Source organism: Syngnathus leptorhynchus, chromosome 11, assembly GCF_054491065.1.
Source record: "Syngnathus leptorhynchus isolate UIUO chromosome 11, UIUO_Slep, whole genome shotgun sequence".
Classification (NCBI taxonomy): domain Eukaryota; kingdom Metazoa; phylum Chordata; class Actinopteri; order Syngnathiformes; family Syngnathidae; genus Syngnathus; species Syngnathus leptorhynchus.
In genome coordinates, this window is record NC_141205.1 from 2,700,928 (window position 1) to 2,725,952 (window position 25,025).

Genomic DNA, 25,025 nt, shown 5'->3' on the forward strand with positions numbered 1-25,025 from the left:
CTGCTTCTGATCAAAGTCAGCTAATGCCTGATTAGATTTCTCGAAAAGATTATCATCAGCAATTATCTTATCGTTAACTTTGATTTTTTTTTTCTCCCTGATCTAATCACGGTGCACATGTGCTTATGTTTTGATATTTAGCAGCAAATCTTCATTAGTGTCTTTTTTTTTTTTTAGTGAGCATGTTGGGTTTTTTTCTTGTTTTGTTTTTTTGCACATTACTTTTGGTATGAGTTTCTGGTGTCTGGAGTCCATTTGGGATAATATGCATAAGGGTCATAGCTTGAGGTGCCGTTTCTACTTTTCTTAACTGAAAACAGATGAACCAGGCTTTATTTTCATACCTTTGCGTAAAAACATGAAACATTCAAAAATAGGAATCTTTTAAAGAATGGTGCTTAGCACACACTTAGTCTGCTTCTCAGTTTGGGTTAGGGATTTGCCGTTTGAATCTCATCTCCAGCTTTACTGGTACTCCAGCTTCTTCTTAGACTCCCAAAACTTTCTTGAGACTTCAAATTGTCCACAGGCGCAAACGTGAATGGTAATATTTGTTTGTTTACTGTATTGCCCTGTAATTGACTAGTCACCAGTCCAGGGTAGATCCAACTTCTCTTCCAATCAGATCTTACTGAGACTCTGGTGGACAGACCAGGGTGAACACTGTGTCTGGTCCAAACATGCTAGGATAGGCTCACCTTTATCTACCTGTAGCTAATGTTGTCTCCAAACCACAACGTTTCTACATTTCAAATGACTCTGTGTCTTCCTCAGAACTACACAACTCAGACTGGCGGCGGTAGCGGCAGCAACGGCGGAGGAGCAGGAGGCGGCGGCGGAGGTGGCGGTGGAGGCAGCGGTGGCGGAACGGCCAGCGGCAACGGAGCCGGCGACGAAGACTATGAGATCCCACCCATCACTCCACCTAACCACCCGGAACCTCCCCTCCTACACCTGATGGAGCACGACTCCACAGGCTACCTCTGTCACTCGCTGTCGCACAATGGCCTCATCAACCCTTATTCCTACCCGGAGCTGCCCACCTTGATGATGTCCAACATGCTGGCACAAGACGGCCAGCTGGTCTCCGGCCAAATGCACTCGGTGAGTACAAACCGGCGATTCCCAATGGCGAGATCATTAAAAACAACAATCGAATATGATCATTTGATTCTGAGCCTTGGCCATCAGTTTATCGGCTTAAAGGTGGCAGCCAGCGTATTGTTAAAAGTTAGTAGCCTACTAATGAAAACATAAGAGGCTATATTTTATACAGATTCACATCAAGGTCAAAGAGAATGTATTGGAGCATTTATCAGAACCAGAAGAGATATAGGACCAAACAACAGTCAGTACGTGGCTTGATATACATCTGAACTATAACTACAGTACTGGAGATTATGTGGAATATCGATAAGCATCCCCCACCACCACTCGGAGGAATTGGATTTGTATCATTTATCCTCATACACAATTTACATTTTGGTCGTGACCTTTGCTACAGAGGCGCTGCTTTAACAGTCAGGGTATTTTTTTAAACTACATAGTTCAGGAATTTAGGCTAAAGGTCCATTTCATGAAGATTGCTTTTATGTAGTAGGAATAACAACCCAAACTGGCTCCGTAGCACCCACTGGATTTCTTTTTTTTTTTTTAATCCAGGCCCTGGAGCCACTTTCACAAGCGACATGAAATTGGGTATTCATGTCTATCATGGATAGATGCATAAAAGGTCTCAAGGCGCCATTCCTGAATAGAAATGCTATGTCTGCCATTTTGGTTTGCAGCGGTCATTATAGGGTCATTTGGACATTTCTACCTTCAAACTGTCAAAGTTCCAAGTATGATGACTAGCCATGAAAGACAAAATGTCTAACTTCACTCCAAAATTCCACCCCCTAAGCCATATTTACTGAGTGACATAAACTTTTGGAGACATACCCATCATAAATCAATGAACAAAAAGGTCTCAAATAGCCCAAACTGGAAAGACACTGGAAATATACCTTTTTTGTTGTAAGCATACAAAATAATTTCAGTAAATTCATCCAGGAAATTTTGTCTGGTTGTTGATAAATTTGAAACATCCACAATGGTCTGATGGAAAGAACACCATATATATATTTGCAAAAAGTTTAGATTGTCGTCATTGTGCGTGGACAAATCACAGCTGTCACCCGAAGTGTATAGATGCAATACTTGATTTGCTGGCAATGTACGATCTTTAATTTCAACGTAGTTACTGGATATGGAGATTTGTCGTTTTCATATCCGGTGATAACCATCGTTTGTTTGTCATTTTTAGCAATAGATTATTCCAAATGAAGGGAGGTGAAGCAGACAGCAATTTAGATACTTTAAATAGCTTCTCGACGTTTCCTTGGTGCATGCATTTCTTTTTCTTTTCTTTTCTTTTTTGCTCTGTCAAGCTCCGCTGCTGAAAATCAGAAAGGTCTAAATCAAATAGTTTTCTGCCTGGCAAAGCTACCAAAGCGGAACGGAGCAAGGTTCATTTGTGCAGAGAAGGAATTTCTATTAAATCTCTGCCTCACCTTGACACACTCTGTCGACCCGAGTCATTAAGCAAACGCCCGAGTTCAAACGCGAGAATACCTGGGCGGACAGTAAAGAGGGTTAATTCTTAATTTTGGACTCTCCGAGATGAGATGATTTCATTTTGCAGAGGGAGTCGCTGCTGTGTATGCGGCCGTGTGTGCACACCATAAACAATATCTCTGTTGTTGAAATGGATCCACTACATCTGGAGGTCAGGGGCTTATATTCAATCTTGAGCATGTTGAAAAAAATCCATTAGGGTTCATCTTTCCTGCATCAGCCATTCTATTGTGCTGCTGCAGTGAGATCTGTTTTCATCAGGCAGATTCAATACGTGAACTGGGCAATGAAAAGAGGAGTGCAATAGACTTGGATGGAGAGAGTTGAGATGGAAGAAAGAAGAAATTGCAAAGAGGTGAATCTTACTCTAAATGAGCAAGCATATGCTGGATTTCATCATTGTGTATTTTAGAAGTAATTCACTCGAGTGAAATAACATTGAGCTCGGTACGGTGCGTGGACAAGGGCGATGAGAGTGTTTGGTCGCAGGTGCTCGCATAAAAGCATCGAGTAAATGAGCTAATTATGCAGAGAAATGAGTGGAGACCTATTGCGGTGATAGGTAAACATATTTAGGGAGCTATTAGGTACACAAGAGGCAGTGTTGAAAACTGAGTTTAGATGGAGTTTCTCTGGCTGGATTTACATGGTTCATGACACACTTGCATTTTTTTACTCTCAAGGGGCACTATTTGGATATACGTTGATGGGATGGAATCTGATTCCTTCATATCAGAAACAAGCTTCTTCCTAATATGGAGAGAAATGTGATGTGTATCGGGTATCTGCCCAACCGAGTTCATGGGGAAACATCACACGTGACTCTGAAGTGTAACATTAGCCTAGGAGCTAACACAAGAGATAGAAAAGGATGATCCGTGGTTGCCGTGACAACGACACAGAGGGTTTCACATGCCTACAGTTGACAAATATTAATAACATCACCTGATCTTGACCCACAGGAGGGCAAAGAAAAACTCCCAAACCCTAAACTGGGGAAAGAAAATGAGAAAGCAATGGGAGTTCTGAATCTGGTTGAATGCGAGGTCCCTTAAGAGTCTGTCCTTGAACCCTTGTTGTTCCATCTGTGTAGGTTACCCTTGGATCAAAAGCTTCAGAACACCAATGTTGGTTATCATGGCTAGACAGATGACACACAGCTGACTCAAGAACAAAATAAAACATACCGTAATTTTGTGAATATATAGTTTAAGTCCTCCTTCTCTGTGACTGCACTCAACAAGGCTGTTCTATCCCTGCCCCACTGTCATTGCATCACCAGATTCCAAAACACATGAGACATTTAATAGCTATGCTCAGGTGTCACTGATCTTATCATAGCAACCAGGCGAAGATGCTCATCTCTGCCGGACTCACCGAGCCGTCTTATTTTTTTTGCCTCTTATTCTGGACTTTGTCGACAACAACAAAAACACGACCAATATACATACTTCTTCATGTGGTATGATGGTGCAGAGCCTCACAATTGTGCTAGCCACCATCTGCTTGAACGGGAGTGCTTCATTTTCTATTAAGCGTGATTGGGAAAGACTCCGCTGAAATTCAAATGACCTCGGCCTCTTTTGCTCAATGGCGCGTCAGATATTATCCCTCGTCAAAGTGCCTCCAGTGTGATCATTTGAATGCGGAGCAAATGATGAATTTACAATCGTACCGAGAGACGTCCAGGCATAACGTGCAACAAATTAGCAGATGAAGTCCGCACGGTGTTGTCAAGCTCGCAGGTGTTTATTTGACTTTATACAAAGATGACAAGTGTTCCAGTTTAGCCTTATTTGTTAGAAACTGTTGCAGATTGTTCGAAAACAGTCCATAAAGTGCACGGTAGATGAACTTGGAATTTGCAAGTGAGTCTCTAAGTACCACAGCTCGTGATTGCCTGACATTTGGACTCTACCAGCCAACCCGTTGGAATAACATTCGTTGATGTCGTTGGATCTTCCCCCATGTGCAAAAGCTGCTTCGCAGCTTCATGAGCCCACGGCCGGCTAGCTGGCTAACGTAGTGGATAAACAGCAGCTGCTCCTCCACAAGTCCAGAATAAGTAACAGGCAAGTGCAGTGCAGCACGGTGTAGCATCGGTTTGCAGATTCGCGTCACAGTTGGGAGGTTGTGGGTTCGATTCCAGCTCCGGCCTGTGTAGGCTAGTTGACCACTCCAAATTGTCCGTCGGTGTAATTGTGTACGATTGGTTGTATGTCTGTATATGCTCTGCGATTGGCTGGCGACCAATTCAGTGCCCGATGGCTGGGATAGGCAGTTCAGAAAATGGACGGATGGCTACAATTAATGTCTTTGTTTCAATGTGAGATATGGTTCAGTGCCAGGAATCACTTATCATATTATTCCCGTCATGATTGTCGCATTAACTTGACCTGTGCTCTCCTTTATTCCTTCTTCTTCTTCTCCTTGTTCTTCTTCACAATGGCTTTGTTTTTCCTGGTGAGCAATGAAGTGCTCCTGGCAGCTGTTGGTGGCTCAGATGAGCCGACGCAAATGAAATTTGAGCTGCAATGTCAAGTGAACTTGTCACAGCCAAACTGCTGTGAATTATTGAGGAAAAAAATGGGCAGAGGTGTGTTTTAAAGCATTTTCCCTTCACTGTCAATGTTTTTGCAAACAAGAAAAATGATGCATTTAAAAAGAAGCTCAAAAGGAGAATCGCACATAACTTTTCCAATTTCAAAGTACAATATTGCTCGATGGACTCTGCTTTATTAATCTTCTCTTTCTTCTTCTGGACTTTTTTCCGCTCCTTTCCAATGAGAAAGGGCAAAAATGATTTTTTCAAGTCATTTGGTGGAAGGGATTAGAGAGCGTGTGCAAAAAAAAAAAAAAAAAGATGGTGAACGTCTGGTATTTTTCTCGACAGTTCACTGAGGCTCAGCGACAGACTGGAACTTTATTAATTATACCAACGTTAACTCATTCACTTCCAGCCTGGTTGAAATGGATCTTTGACGTGTATAGCTGTCAACGGCAGTGAATGAGTTAAATCCTCACTTGGAATAACCCAAGCCAGGGCAACTTGTTGTATTTGTGAATACTGCAAAAAAATTGAGATTAGAAGAGATATCATTTTTGCATCTCTATATGTATTTTATGATTGATTATATTGTATGACATATTAATTATGTTCTACACAGTTCTAAATCTGATTTATTGATGCATGTGTGACCCCCATATATGATTCTTGAGTGGCCAAACACCGAAATTATACAAAACAAGAAAGGTTCCTTGGCTTTATGTAACACATTCATGTTTTCCACTTCCTCATTTTAGTACTGCGCTGGTAAAGCCTGGCTAATAAAAGGCTCCTATTAATATGTCCTGTTGCCTAGCGACGGCAGGCAGCGAGTAATAGCATTCTGTGGAAAAATAGATGACCGATAAGGAAGAATTCAATTCTTTTCTCATCTCCTGGGAGAAAGTGGCTTATTTTTTTCTCTTCTTCTTCTTCCCGGCAATGTGATATGAAACTGTAGTTGTACATTAAGAAATAGCGGTTATTTTCCATTCTCATCATTTTGAAGGGATATTTATTGCCGCTTAGGTTGGCAGCTTATCTTTTTTTTCCCTCTTATAAAAGACAATTAATGTCTTGAGGCAATCAGAGGATATGGGCCCTGACTTCAACCATTTTAATCAGAAATTCTAAAGAGTCTGTATTAAATTAGCCAAAGCAAAGTTTTAAATTGCGTTTCCTTCCCATCCCAGGTGTAATTTCGACCTATATGTAAACATGGCCTTCAATATGGAAGCGCCACTCCAAAAAAGCACTCGCAATAATGTCACTTATCTGGGCCATCGCGGATAATCTCCGTCGAAGAAAATGTTCAATTTAGATAATTCATCACATCGCATTTCAAAAACAACAGTGCGAAAGATGAGCTACCGCACACCTGTTGTTGTTTTTTTTTGGGGCCGCCATCTTCATTCCGTGCCGCAGATGTGATCAACGGCGGCACTCAAGTGAAGAAGAAACAGATGCGGCGGCGACGGTGGCAGATCGCCGGCATTATAAGGCAGATACATGGCGCACACAAGGCGTCTCATATTGGAACCCGCCGTGGGCCCCTGCTGGGCGTTATCATGCCATGAAATCATGTCCATATTGCACTGTGGCCTATCGCCTCATTCCGCTTTCATCAGTGCGAATATTCTGCCCCCGGTGGCGGTGAATAACCGGCTCATGTCATCTCACTCAGAAATGAGTGGCCCACTAGCCACCGACCTCTGCTACTAGCTTCTAGCACCCCCTACTGTGCCACCAGACCGCCATCTCCAGAACAGAACTCAGTCGGCCCCATGGTCCAACACGATTCACGTTTAACGAGAGAAAATCTCTTAATTCTAGTCCGAGTCTGTGAATACTCATACATTCAGTTCATATCATTCTCAGGGTATTGAATCCAAAGGTGTCAAGTCACAATGTACAAAATTTGATTTTAGCCTTTTATTTGTGCCCTTTTTGTAAATATCTGCCTCATTAAGTTTTTCATTGTTCACCAATGCTTGTCAACCCGGTTGCTCGTGTCAACCAATCCTCAGCCGCTTGTGTCTTCTCCAGGTGGACCTGGTTGCCTCCTCTATTTGTTTGTATTTGGTTCCCTTCTTCTGTTCAGTCCCTGATGGTTCTTTGTTGTTTCTTGTTTCATGTTAAGTCTTTTGACTAGTTTGTTTCAGTCCTTTGAATGTAGTCATTTTGGATTCCTGCTTATTTTATTCCCCAAGTACCTTGTTTGCTTATTTGTTCTCTGTAAATTGATTTTTTCCTCACCACCCCGCTGTCCTGCTTTTGGGTCCTCAGCCACTTGCAAACGTGACAAATGTAGTATTATAGTCATTATGTCCTTAAGAAAAAAAAATACAGGAAGGTGTAGTCGTGTACAAGAGGATCCCAGTGCTACAGCTTTTGTCCTTAATGGATTTCCCGCCCCCTTTGCATTATTTTTGTACTTGACGTCCGTTCTGTTGTTTAAAGCCTAATATCTATGAATGTGAATCACTTCGGATTGAAGCGTTGCACAAGCCTGAGAAGACCAAAGAAAAAAAGTATAGCCTGACTGCATGCATTCAAAACAAAGCAAGGATGCATAACATCAGCCTTTCACTTCCATACAAGCTTCCAGATGCACTTCTCTCTCCTCTTTTTTTGTTCTTCCTCTTCATTCTTATCTTTGCTCACTCTTATTTTATTCATTTATATCTGAGGGGTGATGGTGGTGGGGGTGTCAAACTTAAAGTGCATTTGACACGGAAGTGAGGAGCCTCATTATCCGAGCATCCTTTTTTTTTTTTGCCGTCTGCTTGTCAGGGTTGGTGCGTCCTCCTCACAACTGTCATGTAAGACGGGACATGCGATTTTTTCCGCTTTTTGCGAGGTGATTCGAGACACGCCCGGGCCGAGGGAGGGGCTTGGCGGCCACAGAAGAAAGGAAGAGGGGAAAGAAATAAAAGCTAAGGAGGTTCCAACATCAGCTGTAATGAGCATCATGGAGGATGTCGCCGAGGGGGACATCATGACATTACTACCTGCCTTGTTGTCACGTTGCCCAGAGCGCCCTCCCCAACCCCTACCCCCACCCCCACCTCCACCTTCTAAAGTCTTCAGCAGCAAAGATGGTTGCATACAACCGCCTGGAGACATATTCAACATCATAAGATCAATCAATCAATTTAAACAAGACATGCAATAGTTAAAAAAAAAATTGGCAATCAAAACAATCTTTCTTTATTGTTGTCCTTGGCAGAGGAATAAAATTCATTTGAATAATAACATAACATTGCATCGTGATAAAAGAATCCATTCATCGTCGCCGTGACTATCAGCCTCCTGTGTTAAAACAATACAACAGACACAACACTGAGACAACCAGCATTACAATAGCGGCTTCAAGAAAAAAAGAAAATACCAAAAAAAAAAAACCCCATGAGCATTTGTGTGTCTGGCACATCTTTAAAGCCAGCCGTCTCCTACAAAATGTTGGCGTGTTATCGACTTGGCTGTGACTACTGTTGTGTCAAGGTCCATTTCAGCAGTGTGGCTAGCTGGAGATATACTTGGACTAAATTGCCTTTTCAGTCCAGTTTTTGCTCGTTTGCGAGGTATTTCTGTTTGCCTGCCAGGATGACATCATGTGAGCACGTTTGAGCTAAAGTGCAAGATGTGTTTTATTGTTTCGCTTGTGGCTGTGGAACTCAACTGCTGTCCACATGTCGGCAGCTGATTGGGAGGAAAAAAAAAAGTCCAAATCATGAATTGTTAATGTGTCCGTGTTGACCGGCTGCTTTGGTGTTTGCAGCCAACCAAAAATTTGCTGAAATTGTGCATTATTTTTCATTTCATGAGACATTGATTCAAGACCATATTTAATCTGTCTTGACTTACAATTCAAATTAAAAAATAATCACCTCTTTATTGGGTTCGTAAATTGGACAACCTACGTATATACTATTTCGTACATTGAATTCCACTTGGCTATGCCGAGTGCCCCAATACAGTAAGAATGAAATCTATCTTCAAATGGCCTCCAATTAAGCTTCAGCATATGCTGCTTGCGCTTGTCTTGACTCAGCATTTGCGTGAAAGCAGCGTTGGCTCCCAATGTATGATTCATAAAACGGCTGGTGCATTAATTCAGTGTAAATGACCCCCCCAGTGCATGCAAAGCTTGATAAAGCAAAGACACGATAGGGAGAGAACTGGGCGAGGAGGCGGCGGCGGCGACTCGCCGTCGTTAGCGTGCCGTGCCCTCGGGGCGAACGTCGAGTAGCTTTGAGGAGCTTGCACACATACACACACACACACACATCTTCCTCTCCACAACCCCTGAGCCTGCAGGCTGGTGTTTACTGCGCTTTTTGAAGGATGGCTCCCGAGCGCGCCTCTAATTAAAGCTGTCACGGCTGGGTGCCTGCAGGGATAATGTTCTATTATTATAGTCATTTGTTTCAATTAAACGCTGGCTGATTTTACAATAGCGGCCGTGAACCTGCGCGAGTGAGCCATCACTCTAAACAAGATGGCTCCAGTCAAGCAGCCAGGAGGAGGCGGAGTGTGCGTTTGTGTGTGTGTACAGTCACATGATCACGGTGTATTTGAAAAGAAAAAAAAATGCGGGAAGCTTATGAAAACGGTTCAAACGGTAAATAATGTGCAGTGATATAGATTCTGTTTTATGCTCCAATGAGGCGGTAGCGTCTGTTTATTTTGTATTTTGGTTAGGGTTGTCACCGATTGGTTGTTTTTCCTCCGGCGCGGTGGTTCTTAAAATCTTATTAGTAGTACAAGATAGCGCCAAAAACATAGACTACAATGTACTAGAATGAGACTATTCCAAGTAATTATTTCGAGATTATTATATTTCCCCGTCCTAAATGAAGGCTATATCCATGAGAACAGTCACATGATCCAGGGGTATTAAAAAGGCACACAAGATGGGACAGAGCTTATTAAAACACTGCAAACAGTTAATAATGTGCAGTTTTATCGTCAATGGACTTCATTTTTAGCTCACATTTAACAGTTTAATGTGGAATAAAATGATTGATTGAGGCGAGAAAGAAGGGATTCCAGTCAATAATGAATCAAAAATATATGACGCTAATAAGGTAGGGTGGGGGGGATAAAGAGAAGAAGCTACTCTCCAGGAGGACATGCCAAGGTGAGGTGTTTTCGGCTCTGCATTAAATCTCTCTCCTTGTATCTGAATAGCACCCTGCACCCCACCATCTCATCTCAGTGCTGCTGGTCAAATCCCCTTAGCTAAATCAAATGGTGCAGGCAATTGCAGGTGAGGTCGGGCACGGAGCAAAAAGGGAACAATGCCTCTGTGATATTCCATCTCTGGCCTCCAATGTGCTGCACATAATTGGAAAGCCTTTTGTTATTTGACTCCCATTTGACTGTGATGTACAAGGCAGGAATGCAAACACGACAGGCGTAAAGACGGCAGCGCGCGGTGGGAGAGAAGCGAGCTCACCGTCCATTTCCTGACTTTACATCACACGTTTGGCCGCGCCTGGACGCTCGCTATTGAAATATCCAAACGGTTCACCTAGCTCACTGTCTTTGAGGGATGGATTTGACGCCTCGTCTCATTTCTCTTCTATTCAATGAGAAGTTACGTTTTGGTTGCGGGTTGGTGTGTATTGTTATATCAACCTGATTTTAGTGATTAGCTCTTCTCCCCAAAATCTATTTCTGAGAATAAAATAAGACTGCATGTGTAACATGTTTAATCTAAATTGAATTCATCTGTTCCAAATTGCTGGTACCTCATTAGATCAAGTTTTAATTTGTTCAACTAATGATTAATTTAAGAATTTATTAATTTTTGAATTACTATTTTGACTAACCAATGAGTCGATTAAAAAAAAAAGGTTTTCTCTTTCTTTGCTTTGATTCAAAAACATTATTGCAAACTGCCAAAAAAACAAAAATTGATGGTTATTCACTGACTGGTTTGCTTTATTTATTATAAAAAAAATAAATGTACATCATAATTTTCCAAAGAAAAAGCAGGCATGTTTGCAAATGTCATTTTGATCAAGCATAAACAATCAATCCACTTTTGTAGAAGACTACAGAAGTCAGAGAATATTTACTTGATTGTCTGAAATTCTGTCCTTAAAAAAACAAACATTTAAAATAATTGTTGATTCATTTGATCATTGAATTGTTGCACCTCTAGTCACCAGTTGTGAATTTGGATTCAACTTCAATTCCTTGGGATTTCACAGTCGTTTAAGCCTGTGCAGAGTGCTGTTCATAGATTTTTATTTGATGTCTGTCAATAGAAATGTATTCAAAGCGCTGCTGAAAGGGGCCAGCTTCATTGTGGGATGTTTGCTTCCGCTCGGAGCAAAATCATCTCAGTGCCAGAGAGTCATTCATGCTAAAAGCAGAGAACGCGCTGACCGATAAATTCCTGTAACTCAATGTTCTCCCTCGTCTCCTTGCTCAGAAATAAAACCATGCCATTATGAATTAGCATACAGTACCTATGGCAACCGGCAACCTCTGTCTCTGTCTTTTATAATGTTTGTACAGTCATCTGTGACTGGCTTGAAACGGCTGCTGCTCTATTCCACGGATGATAATGATGAACCTTACCTCGAAAAGTAATTAAATGCAGATTATTTGAATGAATTAATCATACTGTGACAGTGATTTTTAAGTCTCTGGCTAAATGTAATGACTCGTGATAATGTATTACACAAAGGTCTGTTTTCTAAATTGCCGTTGACCCATCAGACCTAAAAGCAACAAACAACTTGACAGGCAGAGTTGACTTGGCAAATTAGGAGTTCCACAAGGCTCTTATTGTGAGCATGTTTTTTTCTGCTCAAATTTAACATATCATGCTTCTCAGCAAATATGGATAGCAAATGGAATCTTGCTGGCTGCTTGCCATATTTGCAAAATAAATACTATGTATATATGTATATATTTTTATTTTTTTTTATTTTTTCCAGTTGTGCACCGTTTAACCGCTTCATTAGTCACAGGGCACGACTTTCAAATGGAATGTAAAAACAGTGATTGCTGTGAGCTATGAGAACCAGTTTGAATGATGATGGCAGGGGGAGGGGAAAATATTTATGTACGATTCACAAACCAGCAGCAGCACAGTGAACGGGTTTGTTCTGCTTTCTGGGTGGAAAAAATATCGATGCCAATCAAACGTAATCCCACATCGAACACTCTTGATGGAGCTAGGGATGACAAGAGCAATTATGTTGCCGTGAATATGCGTGAATGCTGGTTTGTTCTATTGCAGGTAGTTGATCTCCTTGTTGTTTACATTAAAAATGGTGGCTCCCATTAAAGGGTGACTATTTTTTTTCCCAGTATGCGCCAGGAGGCTGTTGCTATGGAAATAGAAGCACAGTGGCTATGATAGGCCATTCATGTTTGATTAATTGGTTTTTCAACGCTTCTCGGCTTGTGAGGACCTATAAAGAGCAAGCCCGTGAAAAATGGAAAATTAATGGGTTTCTATTTCCTACTCCCCCCCCCCCCCCCCCCTTTATTCTTTTATTCACTTATTTTCATGAGGCTATTTCACCCTGGTGAAAAAAAAAGTGTTTTGAATTATGATTGGAAGTTATTCCAAATGCAAAAGGAATGTCTTTGTTCATGGCAGCAAACACAGAAAAATGATGAGTTTGAGCCTCGCTCGGCATTACTTTGTTGTTGTGCCTTTTTTTATTTTTTTTAACTCAGGCAATCCGCCGGAGGCCTATTATGATTAGAGAGTCTTCATCTTTAAACCTCTACTTGTGTTTTTCAAGACCTCATTCACACCGCGGCCCTTTCGATTTGATCTTTTCCAGCTCTGGCATTAATGTGTAATGTATTATTTAAGTCATAAATGTTTAAAAACAAATCAAGAAAAAAAAAGAAACTAAAAAGTCCCAACAAATGCTGGCTCATCGCTTTCCGATGAAGTAAATTGCCAAAAGCTTCCCCATTCACAGCCACATTAAAAGCATCCTTCTCTCGTTCTGTCGCAACGCATTTCAGAGAAACGCTTTGAATGTATTTGTTGTGCAGCGTCTTTTAAAAGCGACAAGAACACGATGTGGTGAGAGTCTTCCGCGAGCACCCTTGAAGGAAAATAAAAATTTGAAGAACACTGTCCAATTTTCTTAAATTCAGTCTGTGGACCGAGTGTAGTCTATGAGATTAGGCAAGAATTTTTTTGTGAGTTGCTGACCATGGGTATTGATTTCCTTACGCTTCCAAATTGTAATCGCGTGTGAACAACATTGCAGATGTAATAGCCAATCACAGAAAAAAGAGGAGCAGAAAGTATCTACAAAGTATCAGTAATAGGGATAATAAATACATTAATTACGTTATCCCCAAATATGTGATGGAAAATGGAAAAAAAATGCTAAGGACATACTACACAGCCACCCTTACGGTATTGTGAGGGTTTCTTCCCTCTGTCTGCTCACACAATTTATCATATTCATTGTCTAGCCTCTCTCCAATTGCTAAATGCCATCTCCTCTTCTATTTGCATATTTGGCTGATTGGCATTTGCACATTCTTGGGCTGCAGAGAAGATGATACTGTAGTAAAGCTGGTCTTCTTCTCTCACCCCAGATGCACGAGATGGCTTTGCACCACCACCACCACCTCCACCAACAACACCATCACCCCCACCAGCAGCACCACCCAGACGGCGTTCGTTACGACCCCGCCGGTAACCACCCCCTGATTAACCGATCGCCACCGATATTGGCCAACCCAATGAGCGCGCTGTCCCAGCTGAACCCTCAGCTGGGCCGGAGCGCACTGCCTCACGGTTCCCCCTCACCTCCCGGAAGCAAATCTGCCACGCCCTCCCCCTCCAGCTCCAATCAGGAGGAGGAGACCGATCCTCACTCAAAGGTACTGATGCGGCTTGTAGTAGTAAACCTGAAAATGTTGTAGGAATTTTCTTTTTGTTCGATTCAGTTTTGTGGGAGGGCATTCTAGGCATTTCAGATCTAGTGGATGAAAAACTGTCCTATTCTCCAGAGGCTATCATCAAAAGTCAGTTGAGATGGATGGATGAATTGATTGATGGATGGACGGACGGATTGATTGACGGTTACCAATTCTGACTTGTTTCCTACCTTTCTTGTTAAAGAGGGTGCTGAGATATATCCCATCTTAGAAAAACGGACTGATGGATGATGCAAATCCTGATAATATATTAATGGACCCAGATGAAGAACTTGAAATGTAGTTTGCATATTGAAAGGTCTCCTTCGACGGATGCTCTATTTGCATTCATTTGAATGCTAAATTGTAAAACTGTGCTCGTAAATCGCCTATGGGCCAAATTGTGAACGGAAACACACTGAGCTTCACACACATGGCCAAATGCAAACCAGCGCTTTGGCGTTCTTAACACTATTAGATATTAGAAGAGCAGACTATCCCAAAATATGTCCTCTTCTTTTACATGTGCGAATAAAAATGATTAGCATCTCTCTCTCTCTCTCTCTCTCTCGCTCTCTGTATCGGTAAGTAATTCCATTTGCACTCTCCACTCTGCTTGTGAGACCACCATCAAAGCTGGAGCAAATCCAGCAGGTAATTTAAAATTCCTCTTGCCCAGAAATAATCTTTTTTTTAATAACTTGTTGAAAAAGATTTAATGGTTTCGCCAATTGCGTCATGCTGGTATAGCAACAGGCATGTGCTTGCTTTTCTTTGGAGTTCTTCAGGGCAAAAGTGAATGACGTGGATGGACGCTTGTTTTTCTGCTTTTTTCCAGATGACGGGTGAAAAACGGTCATCCTCCGAAATGATGAAGCCCAAACCCAAACCGCAGAAGAAGAAGAAAAAGAAGGACCCCAACGAGCCCACCAAGCCCGTGTCAGCGTACGCGCTGTTCTTCAGGGACACCCAGGCGGCCATTAAGGGGCAGAATCCCAATGCCACGTTTGGGGACGTGTCCAAGATTGTCGCTTCTATGTGGGACGGCCTCGGAGAGGAGCAGAAACAGGTGCGTTGTCTTGAAACGCTAAAGCCACGCTATGTCATGTAACAGAAAATGTAACATGTAAAATGTAATGCATTGGAAGTCGGCCATTTCCAGGGTCCTTCAAAAACCAACATTTCCGAGATCTTTTGTCCCCATCGAAGCAAATTTGAGCCATGCATCATGCTTGGACCCACAAAAAAGTCATAATAGGGACATTTTGGCCATTTTTGGCAAATTTGGATGCCACATCTATCAAGAAAATGGGGAAAAAAAGATTTTAATGCGTTCTGAAATGAAATCCTGTCGAAAACCTATCGACGATTTTATTTGTGGCACAGATTTGTTATTTGTAGTTTGAGGGAAAAGCTCTGACCTGGCTGACAAAAGGCCTCAAGTTAACTGCGTTTGTGTGCCACCAAACACACTCCAGGTGTCGGACTTTGCAGGCTGTCCGTCGTTTTTATTCGCAGTTAATTTTTGCCTCCTCCACCGCTTCTCCTTGCCATGAATCTTCATTTGGGCGTCTGACACCCCTGAATGGGAATTCCTCATTTCCTGTCCTTTTATTTATATGTGTTGCTGGGTGATTTGATCACGCCGAGGGAATACGAGATTAGCAATTGCATCCGCGTCCTTGGTTTGGCCTCAAGGACATCTGCTGCTGAATTGTTATAGTTTGCAACCCGCCGCATGCTTCCAAAAAACATTTTCCGCATTACCTAGGAAGAGAAAAGGGCAAATCTGCCATTCCCCCATTTTGTTTGCTCTTTTGTCAGTTCAGTCAAACGTGTCAAACCTCGTCGTTGAGCTAATGGCGTTGTTCTGGCGAGAAAGCTCTCTGGCTGTCGTTGCGCTGATTGCTCTCTTTCCAGAACTGACTAATGGATATAACATTTCAATTAATAAAGAGCATGAAAAAATTATGTCCAGCAGACAAAATGTGACTAATGATTATGGCATAAGATGTAAAAGCTAAAAATGATACCCACAAATGATCCAAATATTTGAATGGATTCATAGATTGATCAATGGATTGATGAAGGGACAGATAAATGGATTAATTGCCGCTTGCTTCTGTTATTGTACGACACAGGTGTTCAGAACCCGCAAATAATCTCAATGAAAATATTAATTTGTTTAATTTAAAAAGATCAAATGCGTACTGGAATCAATAAAAACACAAAATAAATGTGAAAAATTACCGTTTGGTGCGTTCAAGGACACGGTCAATTGCTCCGCATGAACAGCACTTTCCAATTAGCTGCTGTGTGCTGTTAAGATCAATCAAGCATGACAAAACTTTCTTTGTTTTGGTCTTTTTCTCTTTGAGATTATGTAGTCGACAGTGTTGTCCTTGAGATTTCTTTCAAGCATGTTTTTGTTTATACTTGCCTTGTTATTATTATTATCAAAAGACAGTATTTTCTTCTATTTAATTCCCAGAGGCTTTGTGATGTGAGATCAATGCATTATTTGGTATGTTTTTGTCCTGAAGCTGACGTCATGTTCAAGCTGCTCCAGAAACACGAAAGCACTTTCTTTTGTTTTGAGTTAAGATGAAGATGTTTTTTTGAAATATATTTAAGAACATGAAAGAATTAGTGAAGTATTGTGAAGGTTGAGGCTCGATATTACCGTACACAGATATTAAAAGGCCCCTGACCTGTTTTTTCTTTGTACTTTCGATGTTTCCGTCAAGCTAGTGTGACATTTTTAGGGGCCTCAACGTTCGTAAAACCAGACAGAAAACATTAAAAATCAAACAGAAAGTTCGCCAAGTTGGTTTGAATGATCAATTTTAGATTCGATTGTAGGGCATTTGTTTGATTTATAACAATTTCTAACTTAACAACTGAAAGAAATTGTCAAGGACAAAAACTTGCACCAAAAAAAACATGAATTGTTGAAAAGTTAAACACATTTCTTCGTCTTCATTATTTTCCAAGTGATGACTTCAAATGAAAAACCTTTGTTGCATTTGAAATACGGTATGGATGTACAGAAAGTTCAACAAAAAGGAGTGTGAGGGCCTATTTGTCACAGCTTTAATCGTCACTAGAGGTTGTTTCTTCTTCACGCCCAGAGCTCATCACTCAGCCGGCTGTCAGTAGGGTGCAGCGTTATTGTCTCCTGTAATTAACTGCTTATCAAACAAGCACATTTCATTAAGCTACAATTAGGCGAATAATTTGCGCAGCGCACCTCTGTGTCGAGGTGGCGACGGCAGCGTACTCGCCTCTCGCGGCTTTAATTTGCGCTGACCTGCAGCCTCCCGATGTCGGCTAATGAATCCGCTCTTTTGGTAGTAATTAGACATCCTTAGGCTGGGGTAATTTATTTAAAAAGTCAGTGTCACTGTGTAAATCGTTAGCGGTGTTGAAATTAATTTGGAACGAAAGCTGCTGGGAATCGTTAGAAATTTTAAGTGCTTGCAGCAACATTTTTTTTTTCACTCCCACAGTCCATGTAAAGATGTGAAGTGTCATTAGATTTGCATTGATGCTAGCAGTAGAACAACATCAGTGTTATATAGACATTTCACTCCATTAGTCATTTGTGTCGTCAGAGAGGATCGTTAAGGGTTTAATAAAATGTCTTCTTCGAGAGAGAGAATAAACATCAGCTGGAGAATGGATCCACCTTATTTGCTTGAGTGTGTCTCTGTCTGTTTGTTTCCATGTTAGTTGTGGCTGACAGCTTACACGACATGCAATGGTAGCGCATGAATTCTTAATGGTTATTCGAGACCACCTCTTGGAAAGAAAATGACCCCCCGCCACATGTAGCGCTCCCGAGAAGGATCACTACTTACCCGTGACAACTTCACTTCATGGAAACACACTGGGGAAAAAAATGAGACTTGGCTGCAAATTTCATCAAATTGTTTTTTTTTTCATTTACTACGATTGCTCGGTGGCTGGGAACTTGGAAAAGTTGTTGAATGAGTTACAAATCTGACACCAGCGGGACCCACTAAGAGCACGGGCCGAAGGCCCTGGTAGTCAGGGAAGAAGGACAGAAAAAATGAAAAAATAAATTATGAAATAAGATTTTTTTTAAAAGAAAAAAATAAATACAATAAGATAAAATAGAAAATAAAATAATAAAAGGAAGGAAAGAGTTTGGAGGCATCCAGGAGCGTGGGACACAAGTGCAGGTCCATGCCAGAGTTGAACTCTGCAGGAACAATGAGCACATGGATATTTTGGACCGAAAGGAGAGCTAGTTGCACGCTGGTCAACAAGTGTTCGCTCTATCAAGCTAGTCGTCAATATCGTGATACGTAACACAGTCGTTTTGTCTGAGCCTATGATGACCTCCTGATGCGAGCTCACTTTGTAAGTACTGTTGTCATTGTTTGTTCCTGCAGAACTACAAGAGGAAAACAGAGGCGGCTAAAAAGGAGTACCTGAAAGCCTTGGCTGCCTACAGAGCCAGTTTGGTTTCTAAGGTAACCGTGTGTGTGCAAGTGTGCATACGTGTGTGTAGGTCAGGGTTTTGATATACATGGGTCAGCTGTGATATAAAGGATGAATTAAACCAGGAGAAGGAATAGGAAATGTTTGCTGTTCGTATTTGTGTGTGATGTGACATTCGAGTGTTTGTTCACATTTCCTGCTCGCCACACTTTATTTGACTCCAAAAAACAAGCCTGTTTTTTTTTCTTCCCCCATGCAGAAATAATCAGCAATCAAAATCATGACCATCACTAAATACAAACACTTCTTTGGTTTAGTCATTTTAGCAGTCCGTTTTTTAATAACTTAATACCTTCAATAATTTAAATTATACATAGGTAAATATTTGAGATAATCAATAAATGAATGGGACTACATAAATACAAAAAAATTAATTCATTAGTATTTTTATGTATACCTTGAAATATGAATAAATAAATAACGGTGAATATTTTAACACAAAAATCCAATATGAACAAACACAAGTAAATATCACTCCATCATTTCAATTTTTTGACCACCTGCCATACATAATAATAGGTTTGTTTGTTGTTCTCCGCATTTCCTATGTGTGACTTCCTCATGTAACATCTTCAAACCCTCCCTTCCGAAGCATATTCATTTCACAACGTTCCTCCTGCATTGTTTTCTTTTCAGATGCGACTCCAAGTGGCATTTTCATACTAAGCCCCACCCGCGTCTCGTTTCCTCTCCCCGAAACAAGCACCTTGATTGAGGCATGAATAGTTCATTCATCAGCCTCTTGACGGCGGGCGCACTTTTAACTCAAAGCCGCTTGTCTAAGCTCAATTACGCCTTGATTGAGGCTATACATTGACAAGATTGCTAGTCAAAAATAAAAACTTTGTCAGCCAATCAGATGGCAGGTTCATTGAAATGAGACTTTTGACTCTAAGTGGATTTGGAGGTAATCGTGGCTACGCATCATCGGCGTGCACCTGTTGCCTGTTTTTTTTGTCTAGTTAACAAATGTAGCTAACTACTCTGTAGCACAAAATCCTGAGAAAAAGTCTTTTCATAATCACGGCTTAAAAATAACTCTGAGCCTCGGGTGCTTTGCCTTGGATAAATCAAAAATCGATTGAATCCTCCTTCTCTTCACCAAATTATTTATAATATCATGTTGTGTGTGCCCCCACTAGTCTAAACACTGAATTCTGATGAACATTGCTTTTGTGAAATGTGAGTTAAGCAGCCAAATTCACCTGCTTTTATCCAAAATAGCCGCCCCCTGAGGTGTATTAAAAAAAAAAACTGAGTAGTTGGGCTAATTGCGCTGCAAAGAACACATTATTACAAAGTTGTTGTTGTTTTAGCTGACTTCCCCTTTAAGTCACCATTTCATTTTCCATTTGGCCCTGCTATCACCTCTCCATCTATCCCTTCATCCGTTTGCATTGATTATTCCAAGGGAAAGGAGTCAGGGGTGTACATCACTCCAACCCCGCTTGACATTTAATGAGAAGGAGTGCTTGTATGTCATACACACACACACACGGAAGGAAAGTTGGAGGAAATTGACACGTGTGGTTGTAGAGCTTCACTTTATTCCTCGTGACAAAAATGAACTTAATCATAAATGACTATCTCCTTTTTACCAATTAAATTTCATATTATTAGGAGTAAAAACCTTTGTTACAGTATTGTCAGTAGTATCTGACAAAGCCGAACTATTGCAAAGTAAATATATTACAATACTAATGTTTCATCCAGTGAGTGTGAGTGAATGTGGGTGTTGTATGTATAGAAAAGGAAGAAAATGGGGGCGAGCAGCAATAGTCCTGGCAGAAAGACGTGATTGTTTGTTGGAACAATGGAGCGTGCTGTTGGTCGCACGTAGTCGCCTTATGCTGGCACGCCGCCTCACGCTGGCACTTTTCACACCATTGAAACTTTGCTGTTACAATATCACACACTAGGACAGTTTTGACTCCCATAGAGTCGAGACAATGCACTCATCGACTGACTTGAACTCAAACGGGTTGTGTAGAAGGGGTAAGAAAGAAATCTGAGAATCAGATTGTCGTTGTTGTCCTCCGCAGACATACAACGACCCCGTGGAGCCAAAAAATGCCCAAACAAGCCAAGCGTCTCCTCACATGCTTTCCGCCAACCCCTCCCTGTACAGCGTGCCACACCCGCCTCAGCCTTCGTCCCCTTACCTGGGACCGGGGGCCTTCCCCCTCGCCGACCTGCAGAGCTACGCCGGCCACGCCCCCCGCCACGCCCTCTCGCAGACGCTCAGCCAATCGCAGATGCTGCCCAGCATTAGTGCCTCACCGCCCTCCTCCTTCCAGATCAGCCCGCCGCTCCATCCCCACCAGCAGCTGTCCCTGCACCAGAGCTCGCTGCTCAACCAGCCAATCCGCATGCAACAGGTCCAGTCGCAGCCAATCATCTCTCACCAGATGGGCCTGCAGGCCTCCCTTCACTCCCCGCCTCCTGGCCAGCAGGTAGCAACTTCTTAAAATTAGAGTTCAGCTAATACAGATTTTCGGATAAACCGATCAGCCTGTTTTGATACGAATGACCGAACGCTTGATTGTTTTATAATGCTTTGTCCCATAGTACAGTATTTGGTTGAGAGAAAAAGCTGCAAAAATTGGCCAATTTTTTGGCGGGCGGTCAATCTTTAATGTAAAAAAATAAACAAGCAAAAAACTAAAATATCTTCAGATGTATATAATTATAAAGCTGCTCTTTCTTCAGGGCTTTCCCCACCTCCAGTCGGAGTATCAGAAGAGCATTGGGGGACCGCAGTCTCCAGGAGGGTCTGGGGGTCCAGGTCCGGGGGTTCCTCCAGGCCACGATTGGGACGGGGAATACTGCAATCGGGAGTGCAGCAACCACTGCAGGTAAGTGATTTAGGAAAGTTCATCATTTGTGAGTTGGTCATGCAACGGATTATCATTTTTGCAGCTTTTGAGTCAATAGGGTTCTTGCATAATCAGTATAAAATGGTCCCCACATAGTGTATCCACAAATAATTGACTCCCCAACGAAAACGGATTATAATTGCCAATACAGTAGTAATTAGAATCTTTTAATCTCAATCAGTTGTAGAGAGTATGGATCCCCAAAATCACAAATCACTTCAATTATTGCCCTTGTGATGTGTTTTGCAGCGGCAGCATGATAGGCAGGGACAAGCCCCTCTACCTCACCTGAGCCACCACCGGGACGTCAAAATTGGCCATCGATGGGCCCGACCGACCATCTCTTCTCTCCCTTCCCTCTTCTCTTACATACGTGTACATACGTGTACTTAAACATACAAACACACCGCTCCACGCTATCGTTTCCTCTCGTTGTTGGACTTTTTCAGAGGGACCAGCTGAGCGGTAGGGAAGGGGCGACTTCCTGTATAAGCACTTATGAGGCCCCCCTTTCTGGTGAGGACAGGTTGTGGAACACTTGTCCTTTTTGTCCCCTCAGGGACCCCATCCAGCTTTAATTGGAGAAACTTTGTTCTTGTTGTTGTCGTTGTTGTTACTCGTTTTATTTATTTCTGCCTTGCTTTACCCCCCCCCCCCCCCCACACCACTTCTGCTCTCAGAAAATATTTACTCCCACTTTGACGTTTGCATTTGCTTAAAGGGGACATATTGTGGCCATGTTTGAATTGTTCATGTTTGTATACAGATAGTTGGCTCTCTGGAGTGCCTGTCCACCCATTAAGTGAGAAATGAAATGACAAAGTGAGTCTTAATTGTATATTTGACAATGTGCCTGAGCGAGCCCATAGACACATCTGCCCCACTGTGATGTCACAAAGTGGCTAATTTGCATAACCTCCACATTAAATTTCTCGACCAATGACGTAGCAGAATAGCATTAGCACCCTTACACACTAAAGGGTTCTTTCCTAACCTATTCGGTATTCGGGAAGATACATGATATGTCTCCTTTAAGGGCCCGCAAAGAGTTACAAAAAAATATCATGTGTCCTTTTTTTCAGTTCTTATATTTAAATATTAAAGACCCATGGAGGTCCAATGAGCTGTCACACAGTGTGATTGTAAATACAACTTTTATGGGATCAAATATGGAAGTTCACGTAGGGTTCTTCGTCTTTAAAAAAAAAATTTGTGTCAGTCATTGAGGGCGCATTTGCGTGTGTTTACTTTCTTTAGGCTGGATTCAACACACATTTCATGACATGCAAGGACATAAAAAATAAAATTAATAATAATAATAACCTAATAAAACATTGCCTCTAGTAAGTCATATGAAAAATATAATTTTGTCCCCTCTGTGACGTCAGTTTTAGACTTTAAAATATTTTTTTTGACTTTTTTTTATTGGTTTCTGGTTGTGTTGATATTTTTTTACCTCCTGTGTGATGGACATGAAATAAATTTTACAGAAAAAACTCGCCTGACCATTTTAAGTTGTACAAAAAAAAGTCAAGACAAATAAGACAATTGTCAATAAATTATTTGTAAAGTCAGTAATTATAAATATTTTAAATGGTCAACTTCTTTGTTTTACCACTTGCCCATCGCCCAAATACATTTTATTCATGAAAAAATGTAATGACTTTCCCCTATGTTTTAAAAAAAAGTTTAATTTCGTTTTTATTTTGCTTTTGTGTTCTATGGTCTTATTTTGTTTTATTTTACTTTTTGTGTTAGTTTTATATATTTTTTATTTTTTTCTGTTCTGTTTTAAGGTTTTATTTTGTATTTCACATTTTCTTTTAATAGTTTTGTGGTATTTTATTAGCTTTATTTTTGTTTTAAGGTTTATCTTTTTTTGTATTTTTATTTTGTACTGTTTGGTTTTGTTTTATCAGTTTTTATTTAATTGTTCTATTTTTTTGTTTTTTTTGTGTTGCAATATCTCATTTTAATTTGATTTGTTTTTTGCTTTAGTTTTTTTGTTCATTTCATTGTATTTACATGTTTTTATTTTTATTTGAGTTTGTTTTGATTTAATTTTTCACGCTCCCTGACATGAGGTCTGCCCTAAGCTCGACTTTCTTATTTCTTTTTCTGCAGCATCTCTTGTGTCACAACGCTTTTTATTTTCCCAAGTTGCATTTTGAAGATGATGATAATAATAAAAATGTTGAAAAGTGACCATGTTGCCTGACATCTTTTCATTTATCCACTCTTTGAATCTATTTGATTACGGTATATAGTCAGCCGTTTTGTTGTGACACACTGAAGTGTAATTGGCCTTCAATGTTTTGTAATAGAATATGCAGGATCTGTTATCTGTCATTGAACTGCATTTGTTTCCTCCAATAGAGGTCAAACGATATAAAATGTTGCAAATCACTTGAGTGTGTTTCTCCTCATTTGAAATGTGAGGAGAGAGAAAAAAAAAAGTTCTTGTTCACGTGGGTGTCACCTTGAAGGACTGCAGCAGGCAAAACTGTTCCATTTGCGACTTTGATGCCGCTGCAGTGAACACGTCATGCAGAGAGAAATATTGGTAACTTTGACAAGAAAACAAGTTGTACTCAAAGTTTTGAACAAAGCTCACATTGTCCATTTCATGCAAAGATAAAACTAATCATGTGGCAACACATTTGAAAAATATGATGCTTAATATAATTTTGCAGCATTTGTTGCAGTTGCATCTCATGTCGAGCGGGTGACAAAATGTACCACAGGACAGGATGTAACACGCGAGGCTCAAAGAACTTTTGCGGTTTCACATCTCCTCATTTGATGTAACCTCCTTCACGTGCTACGTGGCAACTTCAATATCGTCAAGTTTCTTATTTGAGCCCTGCGTGCAATGTGGAAAGTAGATGTATTATTATTTATTATTATTATTTGTTTCACAACATTAAAGAAGTATACCTGTACATAAAAAAAATGTTGGACTTAATAAAATAATTTATTTTTAAGTACATTCATATTTAATATTAATTTATTAGTTAATGTAAAACTCCAAAAATGTGAATGAAATATTTTTCATCTTCTACTCTAATCCACAATGACTTGCTTCTGTATCTAAATTGACCTCTTTTCTCATCTATGTCTTTGTCATTTGTGGTCTGCAGCTGTAACATCGTCTCAAAGTAATTTCAGTGGAAATGGGAAATATGGTCAATTGTGCTTGAGAACTCTGGCCACAAGTCTCACATAGTGGTGGGCGATAAATCGAGTGACAAAAACCAGAGTCGAAACCACCAGGTGCTGTGGTGTCGGTCTGTGTAAAAATGAAAATGATGGACCCTCAAGGTTTTCGCCTTAGCATAAAGTGATGAGTCAGATCTGTTCAAGTCTACGACACTGTGGGAAAGTAACAAAAAGAAGAGCTCACGTGTTAAATGCTTCACACGATACATTTTTCTACACAAGTTTGTCAAGAAGTAAGCAATTAAAGGCGTGTCAGCAGTTTTGTCTGTCACCTGACCGTCGTCACATATTCATTTTCTTTCCGGCCCTGATACTAACACTCA

At 40.9% G+C, this 25,025-nt stretch overlaps 1 protein-coding gene across 5 annotated transcripts in view; it reads left to right on the forward strand.

Moving 5' to 3' along the window:
- tox2 (TOX high mobility group box family member 2) overlaps positions 1-23,688 on the forward strand; it is a 62,986-nt gene extending 39,298 nt beyond the window's left edge. For 4 of the 5 annotated variants that reach the window (XM_085924763.1, XM_085924764.1, XM_085924765.1 and 1 more), the window contains 7 exons: positions 775-1,104; positions 13,757-14,044; positions 14,919-15,149; positions 18,499-18,579; positions 20,650-21,060; positions 21,317-21,462; positions 21,733-23,688. In XM_085924763.1, the coding sequence (XP_085780889.1) occupies positions 775-1,104; positions 13,757-14,044; positions 14,919-15,149; positions 18,499-18,579; positions 20,650-21,060; positions 21,317-21,462; positions 21,733-21,775 (1,530 nt within the window). In that variant the 3' untranslated portion in view covers positions 21,776-23,688. The remainder of the gene's footprint in view (positions 1-774; positions 1,105-13,756; positions 14,045-14,918; positions 15,150-18,498; positions 18,580-20,649; positions 21,061-21,316; positions 21,463-21,732) is intronic. The other variant, XM_085924767.1, reaches the window with a different exon arrangement.
- Positions 23,689-25,025: the final 1,337 nt, after the last annotated feature.